At 35.4% G+C, this 18,534-nt stretch overlaps 1 protein-coding gene across 15 annotated transcripts in view; it reads left to right on the forward strand.

Annotated features, from left to right (window-relative positions):
- The first annotated feature begins 10,453 nt into the window (after positions 1 to 10,453).
- The window catches only part of VPS13B (vacuolar protein sorting 13 homolog B), an 861,603-nt gene continuing 853,522 nt past the window's right edge, over positions 10,454 to 18,534 (forward strand). For 14 of the 15 annotated variants that reach the window (XR_012128333.1, XR_012128334.1, XR_012128335.1 and 11 more), the window contains exons 1-2: positions 10,599 to 10,734; positions 11,169 to 11,343. Coding sequence is in view for 12 of the 15 variants with exons in the window: in XM_073229881.1 (XP_073085982.1) it covers positions 11,197 to 11,343 (147 nt within the window). In the remaining 3 variants the exon portion in view is untranslated. The other variant, XM_073229878.1, reaches the window with a different exon arrangement.

The raw sequence follows: 18,534 nt of genomic DNA on the forward strand, positions 1-18,534 counted from the left end.
TATCCAGTTTCTTCCTTGCTTTTGGCAGAAGGCCTCAATTTCTTGTCATGTGAACTCTTTTCTAGTGCAACTTGAGTGTCCTCATGTCATGTCAGCTGTCTTTTCCCAGAGCAAATAATCCAAGTGAAAGGGCCAGGAAGAAGCCATAATATGTTTTATGTCCTAATTGCAGAAATCACCCAATGACACTTCTGCCTCCTTGTATCTCTTAAAAGTGAATCATTAAAATACAATCTATACTCAAAGGGCAGGGAGTATAAGGGTTACTCCCACCTTGTAAAAGGGTTACTATTAAGAATTAGTAGATATGGATGTATTTTAAAACAACTGCCACCAACAGGGAAATTTGTGCAGAAAAGGAGTTTTTAATGGTGTTTCTGGTGCTGCTCACTTAGGAAAGAAAATTATTCAGTCCTTACCTTTCTAACAAAGTTTCTGCATAGAGATTTCCTAGAAAATCATCACACCAATCTTTTTCACCTGTTTTCTTCCTAAAATATTGGGCCCACCACAGGTAAAGGAATGTTTCAGTTATTTAATTGTCATGAAATACTGGTCTTGTGGAGAGATAGTCAGACTTGTCCTGTAAAAGAGTTTCCACTGGAGTTCTGTCTAAAGAGCTTTGGCCTTCAAAATAAGATTTTAATTTATATTTTTCTGCTAACTCAGGGTTAGTTTCCATGTTATATGAAGATCATATCTCCTCCCAATCTGGCCTAGTATATTAGTTTACTATGTCTGCTGTAAAAAGTTACTACGGACTGGGTTGGTTAAGGTGACAAAATTTCTTCTCTTGTAGTTCTGTAGGCCAGAAGTCCAAAGTCAAGGTTTCAGCAGGCTGCATTCCCTCTGGAGGCGGTAGAGAAAGACTCTATTTATGCATCTTCCAATTTCCATTGGCTCTTGGCATTCTTTGACTCAGCTGCATTATTCTAGCCTCTGCTTCTATGGTCACATTGTTCCTTTCCTGTCTCTGCTATCTTCCTTTGTATCATTCTTTCTCTGTCTTTTAAATAATAACATCTTATCTCCAAAGTTTCAGAATTTTACTTATAAATGTGGAATTTCATCCAAGGTTGTCACCAGGTTACAAAAGAAGGAGTCAAGAAATCAAGGCCTCTTGAATCGTCAGGGCCTACCTATTATTTTTAAAGACTTTAATGCTTATGATGCATGAATTGGTAATGTAGGCCCATTACAAATTTCAATTTTAGCCAACTGATCTCCTTTACTTTTTAAAAGCCGTTTATGGAAAATTCAATTCAACCACATATCTACGTAAGGTAATATGGGCAAAGACTTTGTAAACTAGTGAAAATTGTGCAACTCAAATTATTAACATCTGCATGTAGTTGCAAGTGAAAGAATACATTTTATTTCTTTATTTTTATTGTTGCATTATCCTTTTTTATTGAAGTATAATTGACATACAGTATCATATTAGTTTCAGGTATACATCATAGTGATTCAGTATTTTTATACATTACAAAATGATCCCAATAAATATAATTACCACTGATGTTATTGTATGATTATATTATTGAGTATATTTCCTTTGATATGCTATACATTATATCCCTGTGACTTATTTATTTTGTAACTGGAAGTTTATAGCTCTTAATTCCCTTTATCTGTTTTGCTCACCCTCTATACTTTCTCCTCTGTTAATGAACTGTTTGTTGCCTATCTCTGTGAATCCACTTCTGTCTTGTTTGTCCATTTTTGTTTTTTAGATTTAGAAATCTCATAGTATTTGCTTTTCTTTGTCTGACTTATTTCACTTAGTATAATACCCTCCAGGTCTATCCAGGTTGTTGCAAATGAAAATATTTCTTTTTTTATGGGTAATATTTCATTGCTTACATATATATGTATCTCATTATCTTCCTTATTCATTCATCTACCAATGGACACTTAGGTTGCCTTTATATCTTAGCTATTGGAAATAATAATCCAGGAGAAGTTCCTCTTCTCAAAATTCTTAATCACACATTTTGCAATATAAGGTAATACTGAAAGGCTGTGAGGATTAGGATGTTGCCATATCTTTTGTGGGGCCACCATTCATATCACTACACCTGGTACCACTACTAATTCATCTGGCAAAATAGGTGAACAAAAAGATCAAGATAGCCCCTAAAATATGTCTAAATTTTTTGTTTCTTTAAAATATACTGTAAATGATTAAGATAATCAAATGTCTATAAATACATAAATGACTTCTTAGAAAAAGTTGAATTTATGATTCTTCAAAGGTGTGATATAAGTTGAGAAATATTTGTCCGCTTTGTTATCAAGTGTTTTGTAGATATATACAAAAATAGCTTTGTAATCACTACCTAACTCGATCAAATATTAATATTTTGCCTCATTTTAAAATAAAATATTACAGATACAGTTGAAGTACCTTGTCTTCCCTTCTCTTCTATCTCTTCTTCTTCAAAAGTAGTTACTGTCCTGAATTTGGTGTTTATCTTTGTTATAAAAATGTTTAATACTATTTCCAAATATGTATGTAGCTATCCCAGTATAAAGCATTTCTTAGAATACCATATATATGTATGTGTATGTATTATAGTACATATGCTATACTTTCTGTATTACTTATTTTTACTGAATGTTGTATTTTTCAGACTTATTACTGTTGATAAATAAGTACCTTTGCTCAGTTTTTTATGATTGTGAGCTGCAAACGTTTAGTAGCTGACAGTATCAATTCAGTAGACCATGAACTACTTTAGAAAAAAATTGAATGATAGAGAAAATAGAATGTATTACATGCACTCAATTGAAGCATAGTTTTGTGAGAGTTTTCAACATATGTATGTGTATTGACTCATGGTGTAAACTACATTTCAAATTGTAGGTAAAACATTTGAAAGACATAGCTGTAGCTCATTCTTTTTCACTATGGTATATTATTTCATTATTTGAAAATACAACATTTTAGTTTTTAGTTTTAACCACTTTTCCTGTTGACGATTCAATTGTTTTCACTATTTCACTACTACAAACAATGCTACAAAATACTGTTAAACATGGGTTTTAACCACTTTTCCTGTTGACGATTCAATTGTTTTCACTATTTTACTACTACAAACAATGCTACAAAATACTGTTAAACATGTCTCCTTGTGCACATTTGCAAGACTTTTCTATACTTACAGGTGGAACTGCTAGAGTATATGCATCTTAAGCTTTGCTGGATAATGCTAAATTCCTCTCCACTGTTTTCACTAGCAGGGTAGATATCATTCCATATCACTGACATAACACATGAAAATCTTGTCTTTGTTCAGTCCCATTGGTATACTTACCTATTCTTCCAGTTTATTTTGATCTACTAGTGGTTTGTAGGATTGTTTCTGTCTCCAAACAGGAATTTAAACTAGGTCATTCCACTTATAATAGCATTCATTTATTGTAGTAAAAATTACAAACAGGGAGTTTCCTGATTTTCTTTGAAGGACTTAGTGAAAAAGTACATTGTTTTGCATGTGGGTAGATATTGAATTCTGCCTAATTCTCCTACTTTCTGATACTCTGGAGAATCATACTACTTTAATAGAGGTAACATTAAAATACCATCCATAGTGGGTATTTCCTCTCTTAAGCCTTGATTGATTTTTCTCACATAGGTCTAAATTATTTTTTCACATCCCACAGTACTTTGATTTTGCTTAATCATGTATTTTAATTAATCATTTATCTCTGTGTTTCCAATGAAACCGAGCTCCTTCCATATATGCATTCCTTAGTGCATACAGCATGGTGTTTGTTACTCAGTGGCATTCAAAAAATGTGAGTTAATGAGTAAATTTAGAATTCCAAACTAATACATTTAAATAATTTGAAGCATCTTTGATTATTATGGACTTCTTACCAATTGGACTTCTTAGGAATTATATTTTCTCAGTCTTCAAGGGAGATAATACTTACAGGACTTGCACAGATTCTTGTTTTTAGTTAATTCTGAGCCTACATTAAACATCTTTAACATGCCATAACTCTTGAGGAAGCTAGTTAGAAGTTTTGTGTAGCTACTTAATGTGTTACTTTAAACCCAGAGAGCTTTCCTTATTGTTCTATTATCATAGTAGTGAATGTTTTTTTTCTTTATCTCAAAAGGGGAGAAATGGAGACTCGATGTCATGAATTGGGTTGATTGGCTGTAACCACAGGTAGTTCACTTAACCTTTCTAGGTCTGAACTTCTCACCTTCCATACTTTTGTTATAAAAGGAACAAGTATAACATGTAAACAGTATTTAATCACTAACTCAGCGATTTTCTAGTTACATATATTTTAAAATTTAATTAAACAATGATAATTTTATGAGTAAAGTTACAATTTTAATGTTCCTGAAGTAACAAAATTGAATAGAGTTCAGCTCATGTCTATTATCTATTTACTATGAGTTACTTAAAATAACACTTTCTGCTTGTCTTGCCAATGGGTTTCAGCTCCCTGGCAAGTTCGCTATGGATTCGATGTGACCAAAGAGATTGACAGCACAACGCTCTTTGGGGTGAAAGGGTTATACCCAACTTTATTTCCAGGGGGCAGATCAGTCACTAGAATCCCATTCACTCAGAGCGAGTCTGTATGCAGCAAGCCGGTCTCTGCCTCTGGGCCCCTCTGTCCACACAGCCATCTCATGCAGCCATCCTCTGGGCCTCTCTGCACAGTCATCTGGCACAGCGGTCCTCTGGGCCTCTGTCCTCAGCACTGCCACCACTCAGCCTCTGCTTTGCTCTCCTGCAGCCTTGCAGCCCTGCCACTGTGTTGTGCCCAGAGCACTGGGTGGAGCTCTTTTTATAGAGTCAACAGCCATGTATTGCCCACAGGTGTGCAGTGAGCTAGTCCCACAGCCAGGTGAGAATCCTGGCCACAGGAACTCTCATTTTATTCACACTGCTGTAATAGATAAAAAAAAAATCTATGCTATAAATAGTTCTCAATCATGCAAAATGCTAATAGATACTAGTAGTCAGCAGTTTGTGTTCTTCTGGGGAATGATTCAGACTCAGTCTCCTATTTTTTTTTTTGTCTTTGGCATCTCCTTAATCCTCTGTTTCATCCTATTTGTCTAGCTTGATGATGGGGGAGAATAAGGTTATTTCATAGAAGGCTTCTATGAGCCAGACCTGTACCTACATCATTTCTATCCACATTCAGGTGGTCAGAACTCATTACTTGACAACACTGACTGCAAGAGAGCCTGAATAACAATCCAGCCATGTGCACAGGAGGAAAGGAAAAGAGATTTATTCAATAATTGTTAAAAGTCAATAATGCCACAACCTATTAAGTACCAAATAAAATGCAAGGCACTAGGGATACAAGTTCCAAAACTTGAAAATCTCACACTTACACCACACATAATAGAAAAGTAAATAATAAAGGAAGTCTTTCTCTGCTTTTTTCAATCTTTTAAACACCATGCAAGTATTTAAAAACTTCACCTGAGACTTTCAGTTTCTGGTCCAGTATGTAAGTAGCTTAGAAGTCACCTGTCTTGCCAATGGGATTCAGCCCTGGACAAGTTCACAATGGATTCAGTGTGACCAAAGAAATGACAATAGAACATTCTTGGGGTGAAAGGGTTATACCCAACTTTATTCCCATGGTGGCAGGTCAATCACTAGAATCCTGTCCACTCAGAGCGAGTCTGCATGCACGAAGCTGGTCTCTGCCTCTGGGCCTCTTTGCCACCGCAGCCATCTCAGTCTCTGTCTTTGGAGATGTCACCACTACAGTCTCATCTCTGCTCTCCTGGAGCTTTGCAGCCATGCCACCATGTCTCCCAGAGCACTGGGCGGAGTTCTTTATATAGTCAATAACAACATACTGCCTACACGTGTGTAGTGAGCTAGCCAGCAAGGGCCAGGTGAGAATCCTGGCCACAGGAACCTTCACTTTATCCACATGCCACTCCATCTTAACAACAAGTAAAAAGCTGAACAAACTCAAATAGCACCAACTCTTCTTAGATCCATCAAAGAATTGAGGTCACAGGGCAAACCACTGCTGCCCAAATTGGAGAGACAGGTGAATATAGAGAACTACAACTTAACAGCAGCAGGAACGCATGAGCAGAAATCTAGGGAATCAGTGTCAGAGTAGGAAAACCCAAATCATAATTGACAAATTGCTGAAGGCTCAGTGTGGACATATCTGAGGGTTTAAAAATTCTAGGGGGACCCAGTCATAGGGAGGTCCCTACATTTTTGTGACTGTTACCTCTATGAGTTCTACTAGGTCATCACAATTAATATTAGAGAAAAATTCCCCTATGTTTCTGGCAGGGGAATGGGAAAAGGTGCCATTTTGAAATACACTGGAGTATTTTGTTCTTGATAAGGCCTGCCCTCAGAAGAACTATTATAGTTTCCTATATTCCTATATATTTTATAGTTATAGTTTCCTATACAGCCAAACCTGTTGGGGTTTTATCAGAGCCCAAATCACATAGGGGGAAGGGAATTACACAACTTCAGCTCCCTCTAGCCTTCCTCTCCAGGGGAAAAGGGAATACCCAACTTCAGGACCCTTTAAAATGGATGAAGAGAGAAGACTCAACTATATGTTGTCTACAAGAAATCAGTTTTAAATATAAGGACATAGATAGATTAAAAATAAATGGATGGAGAAAAATGAACCATGCTTACACTAACCAAAATAAAGTAGGAGTAACTATATTTAGACAGAGCTGACTTTGAAGCAAGGGAAGTTATCAAGGATAGAAAAGGGCATTATGTAATGATAGAGGCATTAATTATCTAAGACAACAAATCTTATTGCCTAACAATAGGGTATCAAACTATAGGAGGCAAAAACTAATAGAAGTGCAAAGGGAAATAGACACACTTAAACATAATTAACTGATTTTTGACAAAGAGCAAAGGCAATACAATGGAGCAAAGACAGTATTTTCAACAAATGGTGCTGCAGCAACTGGACATCAACATGCAAAAAAATCTGGATGCAAACCTACACCCTTCACAAAAATAACTCAGAATGGACCATAGACCTAAGTACAAAAGAAATGAACAAAACAATAAAGTCCTTAGAAGATAACGGAAAACCTAGATGATAATGGTTATGGTGAAGACTTTTTATATACAACACAAAAGACACAGCCCATGAAAAAACAATTGACAAGATGGACTTCATTAAAGTTAAAAACTTCTCTGCAATAATCTCAAGAGAATGAGAAGACAAACCACAGACTAGGAGAACATATGTGCAAAACACATATCTGCTAAAAGACTTTTACACAAATTGAAGAACTCTTAACATTCAACAATAGGAAAATAAACCACATGATTAAAAATGGGCAAAACACATGAATAGACACCACACCAATGAAGATATATAGATGAGAAGTAAGCATATGAAAAGATGTCCAACATTATATGTCACTAAGGAATTGCAAATTAAAACAGTAACTATACACACATATCAGAATGGCCAAAATGTGGAAGACTGACAACAGAAAATGCTGGCAAGAATGTGAAGCAACAGGAACTCTCATTTATTCTTGGTTGGAATGAAAAATAATATAGATACTTCAGTAGACAGTTTGGCAATTTCCTGCAAAACTAAACATACTCTTACCATACGATCCAGCAATCATGCTCATTACCATTTATATTAACGAGCTGAAAATTTATGTCTACACAAAAATATGCACATGGATGTTTATAGCAGCTTTATTCACAATTGCCCAAAATTAGAAGCAACCAAGATGTCCCTCACTAAGTAAATGAGTAAGGAAACTGTAATACATCCATACAATGGACTATTATTCAACACTAAAAAGAAGAGCTATCAAGCCATGAAAAGCCATGGAAGAAATTTAAGTGCATATTACTAAATGAAAGAAGCCAATCTCAAAAGGTTACACACTGTGTGATTGCAACTATGTGACATTTTGGAAAAGACAAAAACTATGAAGATAGTAAAAAGTTCAGTGGTTGCAAGAGATTTGGGGGAGGGATGAATAGGCACAGAAGAAATTTAGGGTTGTGACACTGTTCTGCGTAAAGTGGATGGATACATGTCATTACATATTTGTCAAAATCCATAGAATCGCAATACCAAGAGTGAATCCTAATGTCAACTGTGGACTTTGGGTGATAATGATGTATCAGTGTAGGTTCATCAATTATAATAAATGTACAATTGTGGTGGGGGATATTGATAGTGGGGAAGGTTTTATGTGTGTAGGGACAGGGAGTATATGGAAATTCTCTGTACTTCCAGCTCAGTTTTGCTGTAACCTACAACTGCTCTAAAAAATAAAGCTTATTAATTAATAAAATTAAGAAAATTTAAAGAAAAACAAAACACCTCTGCAGGACTATTGCCTTTATAACCAACCTGCCTGTAGGGAAAATGGAAGAGCCAATGGCCAGGATCCTCACCTGACCCTAATTTACTTGCCCACTGCTCATGTGCTTGCACATTTCTTGGCAATGAGCCATTGCTATGTTGCTGTACAAAGAGCTCTACCCAGTGCAAAGAAGGCGTGAGGCCAAGGCAAAGATGGATTGCAGAGACTTGCTGGCTGCATATGATTCTAGTGCTCCACCTGACATCATGAGAATAAAGCCCCAAAGGTTCTGCTGTTGTTATTCCATCTCACTGGATCCAGAGTGAACTTGTTGGGAGCTGAACTCTCCCTCCCCCACAGCGAGACACTGCCTCAAAGGCTTTTTAAGATTTAAAAAATATTAAAAAAATGTTACAATGAAAAGAAATATAATAGTAGGAGATTTGGGAAAGTCTGCTTATTTGATATTAAAATATGAGTGATGAATGAAACATATTAGTGAAAAAGGAATTATAATAACTTTATCTTGACTGGTTAAAGAACAGGGGACATGAAAACACACGTTAAAAACCACTATTTTCTGATTCTTAAAATCAAATTAAAAAAACAGTGCCCAAACAATTTTCCCAAGGCAGGAATTTGGCAATTTTTTTTGTTGGCTCCAAGAGAAAAATGGCATACTAGAAGGAAAAAAGTTTAGTATACTATGTTTACTATTCTGTTTATACAATAAAGAAACCTACTATATAAGTATCTGGCTTATTTTTCTTAATATGGTGGTGTTTATTGAATTCCCACACAAATGAGTCAGCCTTTTTCTTTCTCTAAAAAAATAACAAGACTCAGAGCTCCTGTTTTGGACCACCTAGGACTTTTATATAATTTGTGAAACAATTTTCTTTATATTACTTCTGAGTCATGGCTTCAAAGTGCTCACTTTTCAGATCAATCAGATAGCTAAGAAATTACTTAGCTAATTTACTTGGCTAATTTGGTAGGTTTTAATAAGACCCAGATTATTTGGGTATTCAAGGCTTTTTGTGAGGGGACAGTTGTTCTGAATTAGCAACTAGCTGCTTTTTAAAAAAATAGTTCACTATTTTCATTAACAAAATAAATTTAAACCCTTGGCATCCTCATTATGCCTCTTTTCTGAAACTCTTTCAAGAAATCATAACTTGAATTCCAATAAAGAATTTTAGGAGTTTCCTTCTTGTTAAGTATTTCCAATTAAATACAAGGACAACATAGGTGGTATTATAATAACTTAATAAGCATTTTCAAAATGCAGTGGTAGGTTACTGTCTTCAAAGGTTATCAAAATTAAGAGATAATGGCAAAAAATTAGGCAGCATGTCCTATGTTATTTCTTTAAGCCTAGTGTTTATTTTTCTGAATTAGCTGTTTGACGTTCTTGACTTTAACAAAGTACTAGAAATGTAAAGCAAAGTAATGTTTTATGTATCTATTTCAGCCTAATAAGACCGACACTGCCTCTTAAAACTCTTTAATTTCTTCCCAATTGGCTGTTCTTTCCACTTTGTCTCTAGGAGTCGCATGTCCTTTTTTTCTTCTATTTCCTCCTTTTTTTCTTGAGTTTGATATCAGACAGCAATCCAATGGTTCTCCACAATCTTTTACCATTCTTTCTCCACCTCGCATCAGCAAATTTAGGAATGCCTAACCACTGCTTTGCAAAAGTAAAAACGCGAGAGCTTGCCTATATGTTTGGTAACAAAGCATTCTTATAAACTACAAATTCGAATCCCTTCTATTTCTCTTTCCAGTCCACCCTTCTTCCAGCAAAACAACGTCACATCTAATAATCTGCCCTCCCACCTCCCACCTCCCACCTCATTTCTCCAACCTGCGGCCTTATTTTTATTGCCTGCCCACTGAACCCAAGTTCCTATTCCTAGGCCTTCCCTTTCCCAAGGGAAACAATAACCACTTGTTTTTCAGGATTTTAGACACCAGGATCCGTTTTCTGCCTCCTCATCGCACCTGCAGCCTCCCGTGCTTCCCCAGGGGTACAGGACCTCCAACCGCAGCCACTTTCTCCCCCAGGCGCCACTTCCGGATCTCCGGTGTCTCCACTTTACCGGTCCGCCCACCACCGGGCACTTCCTCGAGCTTTGTCTTAACCACTGGCGGGGTCGAAGCGGCGACGCTAGGCTACCCGAGCCTGAGAAGTCTCCTGCTAGAGGACGCGGAATGCCTTCTCCAGCCTGAGGACTCCAGTCCTGCTGCGGAGGCGAGTGGCGGCGGTGGAGGAACAGTTTGTTCTGAGCACCGAATGGGGCATACCCGGAAGTGGCGCCTTACAGGAGCCGCGCCGGCGCCGGGGCCGGGTGGCAGTACCGGGAGGTGAAGGGGACGCTACTGTACTGCATGGCGTGAGTGTCAGGCGAGGATGGAGTAGGGCGAGGGGCGTGAGTCCGCCAGATTCCAGCTCCGTTCTCCAGTGGTAGATTGGGCTCGGTTGCGAAGAGCAAGGGCCTCGTGGGGCGGCAGGGCCACTGAAGGGGTGCTGCGGACGAAGGGGAGTCCAACTCGCTACATTCTCCCACTCCAGGGCACCCGCTGTCCTTAGATTACCACCTGTTCCTCCCCCTATCGGCCTGCCAAATTGAGAGGGGTTGTGGTAGTGAGAAAGTCGCAGCTGGAGCAGAGCAGTCCACTTGAGGTTTCCCTGCTTCTGGGAGGAGGCAAGCGGCAGCTTTGGTGGGGGCTGTTGTTTTTCAGCCTCTTCAGTCCCTGAGAAATGCTTTTTCTTTCGCGGCACCTCCGACTCAATTACTTCTAATGTTTCTGTCTTTACCCCCTTCAGCTTCTTTGACTCCACGGCACCCTAAAAGATGCTGGAGTCGTATGTGACTCCAATTTTAATGAGCTATGTGAATCGCTACATCAAGAATTTGAAGCCATCAGATCTACAGCTTTCACTATGGGGGGGAGACGTGGTTCTCAGCAAGCTCGAGTTAAAGTTGGATGTGCTGGAACAGGTAAGCTGTGTAGCTGTCACTGACTGGAAACATTTTCAACTTCTTTAGGAATAATTCAGTGTTTCCTACACTTTGACATAATGCTTTAAAACTTGATTTTTCTGTCTACATATTTTTGGCTGTGCTGAAACTAGAGACTTACCTTTAGAGTAATTTTTTTATGGGTTGATAGACCTGGATTTCCAAAAGTTGCCTCAGTAGATAGAGGTAAACAATTTTATTGCACTTGTCAGAGTACTCAATTCTCAAGCATTATCGAATAAACTAATTTGCATTGCTAAGGTTCTGTTTGAAGTTGGAAAATATTACATTCTCGTTCTCCTTTTTGGGGAATGGATGGGTCCGAAAAACAACAAGGTAAGATCTTGAAGAAAGTTTTTTCTCTTAGTAGGAAAGAGACATTACCATGGCATCCTCACAGTATTGAATAGACACAGATTGTGAATGCTAGTAAAGTTGAAAACTTCTTTCGTAATCACTGTTTTTAGTTTCTTTTAACATGAGGATGGTTGATGCAAATGAACTGTAACTTCATAGATCAGATACTTATTCATTCATTTAGTGTATTTATTATTAACATATGCCAGGCAACTATTGGACAAGAGGGTAGAAAAATTCTTTGAAACTCAGAAGAGTCAGAGACCAACTTCCTTTTGGGTTGGAAAACTTAATCTGATGGTGATGATTATCTATGATTTTTATATTTCACAGTTCATTATTGAAAAATCTGGAGTTAATTTTGGTTCCTTCTCCTTCCTCTCTCCAAGTCTAGTTATCTTAATATTTTCATTAAAAAAATGAGCACATATCTTAACTACACAGCTCAATGTTTACATATGTATACACCTGTATACCACTATGCAGATCAAGAAATAAATATTTCTTCCACTCCAAGTGGCTCCTCTATGCCCCTTTGTAATTAGTAGCTGCACCCTTAAAACAGGTGACTGATATTCTGACTTAGATCAACACAGATTAGCTTCAAAAATAGGTGAAACTTCACTAAATTGGAATCACTTGTGTCTTGGTTCATTTGTTTAACTTTATGGATAACATTAAGCCATGTTGCAGGAGTGGTAGTTCTTTATATATTTGTAGTATTTCATTGTATAAAGACTCACAATTTATACTTATTTTCCTGTTGATGTACATTTGGGTTGTTTCTACTTTTGGCTATTATGAAGAGTGATCTTATGAACATTTTGTCCATATATTTTGGTGGACATAGGTATTAATTTCCCTTAGATGTATACCTAGGAGAGATAGGCATATGTTTACTTTTAATGGATACTGCCAAATAGTTGTATCAATTTAGAGCTCACCAACAATGCGTTGAGTTTCAGTGACTTCACCTTTCTGCTATTACTTGATGTATATATTTTTTCATTTTAGCCTTTCTGGTGGGTATATAGTGGTATTTCATTTTAATTTAAATTTGTATTTCCCTAATGACTAATGATGAGCACTTTTTCATATACTGCTTGAGGACTATTTGGATATTCACTTTTAAAATTTCTAATTCTTTGGCTTTTTTTGTAAAATTGGGTTTTCCATCTTTTTCATAGGGGTGGTTCTTTATATATATATTGAAAATGAGTTCTTTGCCAGACAGATCTGTTTTGCAGTATTTTCTCCTAGTGTGTGGCTTGTCTTTTTATTTTTTTAAAGATATCATTTAATGAGCAGAAGTTCATAATTTTATGGAGGTCTAATTTTCTCAGTCTTTTCCTTTATGGTTAATACTTTTCATATCTTGTTTAAGAAGTTTATGCTTGTGCCAACGTCATGATGAAACTTTTTTTCTTTTAGAAGCTTCATTGTATTCTGTGATTTATCTAAAATTAGTTTTTCTTCACGTGTGAAGTAGAGGTTGATATTCATTTTTTTCCATTGATATTCAGTTAAGTGTCATTTGTGGAAATATTCTTTCCCTACTGAATTGCAGTAAATCTTTGTTGTAAATCGGGTGTCACGTGTGTGGATGTATATCTGAACTCCTTGTCTGTTCAGTGATACATTTGTCTGTTCTGTGTCACTACCATATTGTCTTTCACATCTTACGATCTAATTTGTACTACTTGGTTCTTTTATCCTTCAAGATTGTCTTTAACTATTGTAGGTCCTTTGTATTTCCATTTCCATTTTAATTAGCTTGTAAATTTTGTAACTTCCCATAAAAGGGAATCCGTTGATGTTTTTATTAAGGTTACACTGAATATAATAGATTAATTTGGGAGGAATTAACATATTAACATATATTGTGTTGACAAAGTATTGAGTTTTTGAATCTACACGACATTGCTTTCTGTATTTTTACATCTTTAATTTTTCTCAGGAATGATTATGAAGTTTTCAGAGGTTTTGCACATATTTCATTACATTTTATCTTTTTTTTGATGTTATAGGCAACATTATTTATTTTTTAAATTTCATTCTCTAATGGTTTGTTACCAGTACAAAGATAGTTGATTTTAGTATATTAAACTTATATCAAGTGGCTTTTCTAACTTGTCTAATACCTTTTGGTGGGTTCTTTTGGATTGTCTGTATACACAGTCATGTCATCTACAACTAATGACAGTTTTACATATTTTTTTCTAGTGCTTGGACTTTTTATTTCTTTTTCTTTCATTATTGCACTGCAGAGTAGAGATAATGAGAGTACACCATTCTTTTTTCCCAACTAAAGTGGAAAGCATTCAGTATTTTACTAAATGTGTTAGCTGTTAATACTCTTTATTGGGCTAAGAAAACTTTGTATTATATTCCTGCTTTTCCAACAAGTTTTTAAAATCTTAAATGGGTATTGAATTTTATCAAATATCACATTTACGGAGTGGATTTGATTTTTCTCTTTCATTTTGTTAATGTGGTGAATTACATTAATTGAGTTTTCAGATGAAGTTTGCATTTGTGGAATAAACCATACTTATTAAACCATACATATCCTTTTTATATGTGGTTAGAATTGATTTGGTAAATTTTTCTTTAGTGTTGTTGCATGTATGTTTATAGGTGATACTGGCCTGTGATTTTTTCTTTCCTTGTCATGTCCTTATCAGGTTTTGATTATCATAGATACGTTGGCCTCATTAAATAATTTGTGAACTTCCTCTTTTGTAATCTGAGTTTGTATAAGATTGGTATTAATAGTTTTGTTCTTTTTGTTATGGTAAAATAGAAAAAAAACATAAAACTTACCATTTTAGGCATTTTTGATTGTGCAATTCTGTGGCATTGCTTACATTTACATTGTTCTGCAGCCATCACCACCATCCATCTCTGGAATGTTTTCAGTTTCCCAAACTGAATCTCTCTGCATTAAGCATTAACTCCCATTCTCTCCTTTTAGCTCCTGGCAACCACCACTCTGTTTTATGTTTTTATGAATTTGACTACTCATATAAGTGGAAATAAATGACATTTATCTTTTGTGACTGGCTTATTTCACTTAGCACAGTGAAATAAGCTTCAGGCTTCATGTTGTGGCATGTGTCAGAATTTCCTTCCTTTTTAAGGCTGAATAATATTCCATTGTGTGTCTGTAACGTTTTTCTTACCCATTCATACATCAATGCACATTTGGGTTGCTTCCACTTTTTGGCTGTTATGAATACTGCTGTGAACAGGGGTGTATAAATATCTGTTTGAGTTCCTGCTTTTAGTTCTTTCGGGTACATACCCAAAAGTGGAATTGTGTAGTAATTCTGTGTTTAATACTTTGAGTAATTGTCATACTGTATTCCAGAGCAGGTGTACAATTTGTATTCCTACCAGCAGTGCACATAGATTCCAATTGTTTCTTGTCCTCACCAAAATTATTGTCTGTCTTTTGATTATAGTTATCCTAATGTGTGTGATGTCGTATCATCTCATTGTGGTTTTAATTTTAATTTTCCTAATGATTAGTGACATGTTGAACATCTTTTCATGTGCTTTTTGGCCATTTGTATATCTTTGAAGAAGTATCTATTCAAGTCCTTGCCTATTAAAAATTTTTTTTTGTTATTGAGTTGTAGGAATTACTTACAAATTCTGGATATCAATCCCTTAGATACATGATCTGCAAATATTTTCTCGTGGGTTGCCTTTGACTCTGTTGATAGTATCCTTTGAAAGGAAGTTTTAAATTTTGATAAAGTGTACCTTAACCAATATTTTCTTTTGATGCCTGGGCTTTTGGTGTTATACTCAAGAAATCATTGTCAAATCTAATGTCATGAAGCTTTTCCTCTTTTTTGTCTTAGAGTTTTAAAGTTTTAGCTCTTACATTTAGGTCTTTAATCTCTTTTGAGTTAATTTTTGTATGTGGTATAAGGTTTGTTTTTGCTTGTTTGTTTTTGCATGTGGATGTCCAGTTTTCCCAAGACCATTTGCTGAAGACAGTCCTTTTCTCATTGAACAGCCTTGGCACCCTTCTTGAAAATCAAATGGCCATAAATATGAGGGTTTATGTATGGGCTCTCAATACAGTTCCTTTGGTCTGTATGTTTGTCTTTATGTCAGTATCACATTGTTTTGATTACCATAACTTTGTAGTAAGTTTTGAAGTCAGGAAATGTGAGATTTCCAACTTTCATTTAATGTTAGAAAAAATTAATCATGAAGTCATGTGAGTTAGGAGTTTTATTTAAGTGTAAAGTTTTAAATTACTGATTTAATTTTTTTAAACAGATACAGGACTATTTTGATTTTCTTTCTCCTTTTGTTTTGGTTAGTAGTGTTTTTCAAGGCCTTTCTTCGTTTCCTTAAAATCAAGGATCAGCAAACAATAGTCTGGGCCTACTTTTGTAAATTTTTTTTGGAGCACAGTTATTCTCATTTGTTTACGTATTGTCTTGTGGCTGTGGCTGTATCTTGTGACTGCAAAAGCAAATTGAAAAGGCAGAGTTGAGTAGCTGGGACTGAAGTTGCATGGCTTGCCAAAGCCTAAAATAATTTGCTTTCTGGCCCTTACTAAAAAAGTGTGCCTGCCCCCGCTCAAAATTGCCATACTTAAGCTATAACATCAGTTTTTTTGTTGTTTATTTTAAAGTTGACCTAATTAAAAAAAACAATCTGGGATTTGTTGTGATAGCATCTCTTCATTGCTGATGTTGTCATTTGCACTTTCTTCATCAATATTGTTAGGATTTTACTAATAGTAAAACCAACTTAAATGTTTTTGTATTGTATTTCTGCTGTCTGTATGATTACAATTTGCAAAAAACCAACTTAAATATTTTTCTATTGTATTTCTTCTCTTTGTCATGTATTTTTGCTCTTAATTTTATTACTTCTTTCACTTTCTTTGGATATGATTTGCTAATGTTTTTCTCTAGCTTCCTGAGGTGGAAGCTTAGGTCGTTGGTTATTTTTTTTCCCTACCCTTTTTAGCTCAAATATGTTTATTTAATGTTATAAATTTCTCTCTAATCACCAATTTAGCTATATGGCACAAACTTTTTTGTTGTCTTTTATTCAGTTCAAAAGAATTTTAATTTCCATTTTGATTTCTTCATTGATCATGGGTTATTTAGAAGTGTTCCAAACATTTGTGGGGACTTACTAATTATCTTTTGTTATTGATTTCTAATTCCACTGAGGTCAGTACATTCTCTGTATGATTACAATCCATTATAACTTATGACTTAGTACATGGTCTATTTTTATAAATATTCCATGTGCAATTGATTAAGAAGTATGTATTCTGCAGTTGTTGTATTCCTCCATAAATGTCAGTTACTTCAAATTGGTTGAGTCCTTCAAATCTTGTAAATCCATATGGATTTTCATTGTCTGCTTGTACTATCAGTTACTAAGAGGGGTATGTTAATATCTCGAAGTATGAGGATCTGTCTACTTCCTTTTTTAAGTTTTGTCAACTTTCACTTTATCTTGAAGTTATGGTACTAAGTGCATATAAATTTAGTATTGTGATACCTTATTATAGAATATACTTAAAAAAATCATTCTGAATGTGTACTTCTTTCACTCTAGTAATTCTTCTTGTCTTAATGTCTTTTTAATTAGTCTTTTACAAGTTAGTTGCTTACCCTAAAGATGACAGGATGCATATTTGACTTTCTGGAGTCTACCTTAGGTTAATACTTCTACCATTTCCTGAACAGTAGCAGTTTAACTGCATATGCCCTCCCCCTTCCATGCCTTTTTTTGGTTTGTGGTTATTGTTTTTGCTTGTTTAGTTTGGGCTAGCTTATTTAGTTGGATTTAGCTTATTTTTCTACTGTCTTCAATTAGAAGCCTAGGTTATTGATTTGAGATACTTGTTTTTATTATAGGCATTTATAGTATAAATTTCTTTAGCTGCATCCCATAAATTTTGGTATGTTGCCTTTTCATTCAGTTCAAATGTTTTCTGATTTTTTCTTGAGATAAATGTGTATTTTTGCAGTTGTTGGAGTGACTGGTTGATAGTGTTGTTCTGGTCTTCTCTATCTTTGATTTCCTGTCTATTGTTCTGTTTGTTGTTGTGAGGTATTAAAGTCTTCATGATTGTTGAATTATTTCTCTCTACACTTTTGTCTGTTTTTGTGTTACGTATTTTGGGGTTTTGTTGCTATGTTCATATATGTTTTATATTTTCTTGAGTTGACTGTTCTGTCATTATAAATGTCTCGTGTTATCTTTTGTAACATTTTTTTCTTGAGGTCTCTTTTGTCTGATGATGGTATAATTATTCCAGTTCTCTTATGGTTACTGTTTGCGTGGTACAACTTTTTCTTTCCCTCAGTACACTGCATTCCTAACTACTGCTAACCAGTTTTGCCTTGTGTTTTGTTTCATTACACCTAGTTTCATACTGTTTGAAAGTTTTACTAGCATGTTATTTAGTTTTAACTATGTCTTTGACATTTCATATTGTTAATTGTAGTTTCAACCCATGACTGAGATAAGTTATTTGCATTGGAGAATAATCATATGAAAAATGAAGGAAAATATTGATGGAAACTAAGATCATAGAAATGAAAAAATTTTTTATATTCCTAAAATAGAATCCTATGCCATTTCCCAAATAGCAAGAAAATGTTGTGATTTGAGATATTCAAGGCAAGATGCTGGATTCCATGACTTTCTGGGGTCTAGTTTACTTTCTAAAATTGAGGTATAATTGCCATATTAGTTTCATGTGTACAACATGATTCAGTGTTCCTATGTATTGCAAAATGATCACCACAATAAGTCTAGTTG

Source organism: Manis javanica, chromosome 2 (assembly GCF_040802235.1).
Source record: "Manis javanica isolate MJ-LG chromosome 2, MJ_LKY, whole genome shotgun sequence".
In the NCBI taxonomy this organism is placed as follows: domain Eukaryota; kingdom Metazoa; phylum Chordata; class Mammalia; order Pholidota; family Manidae; genus Manis; species Manis javanica.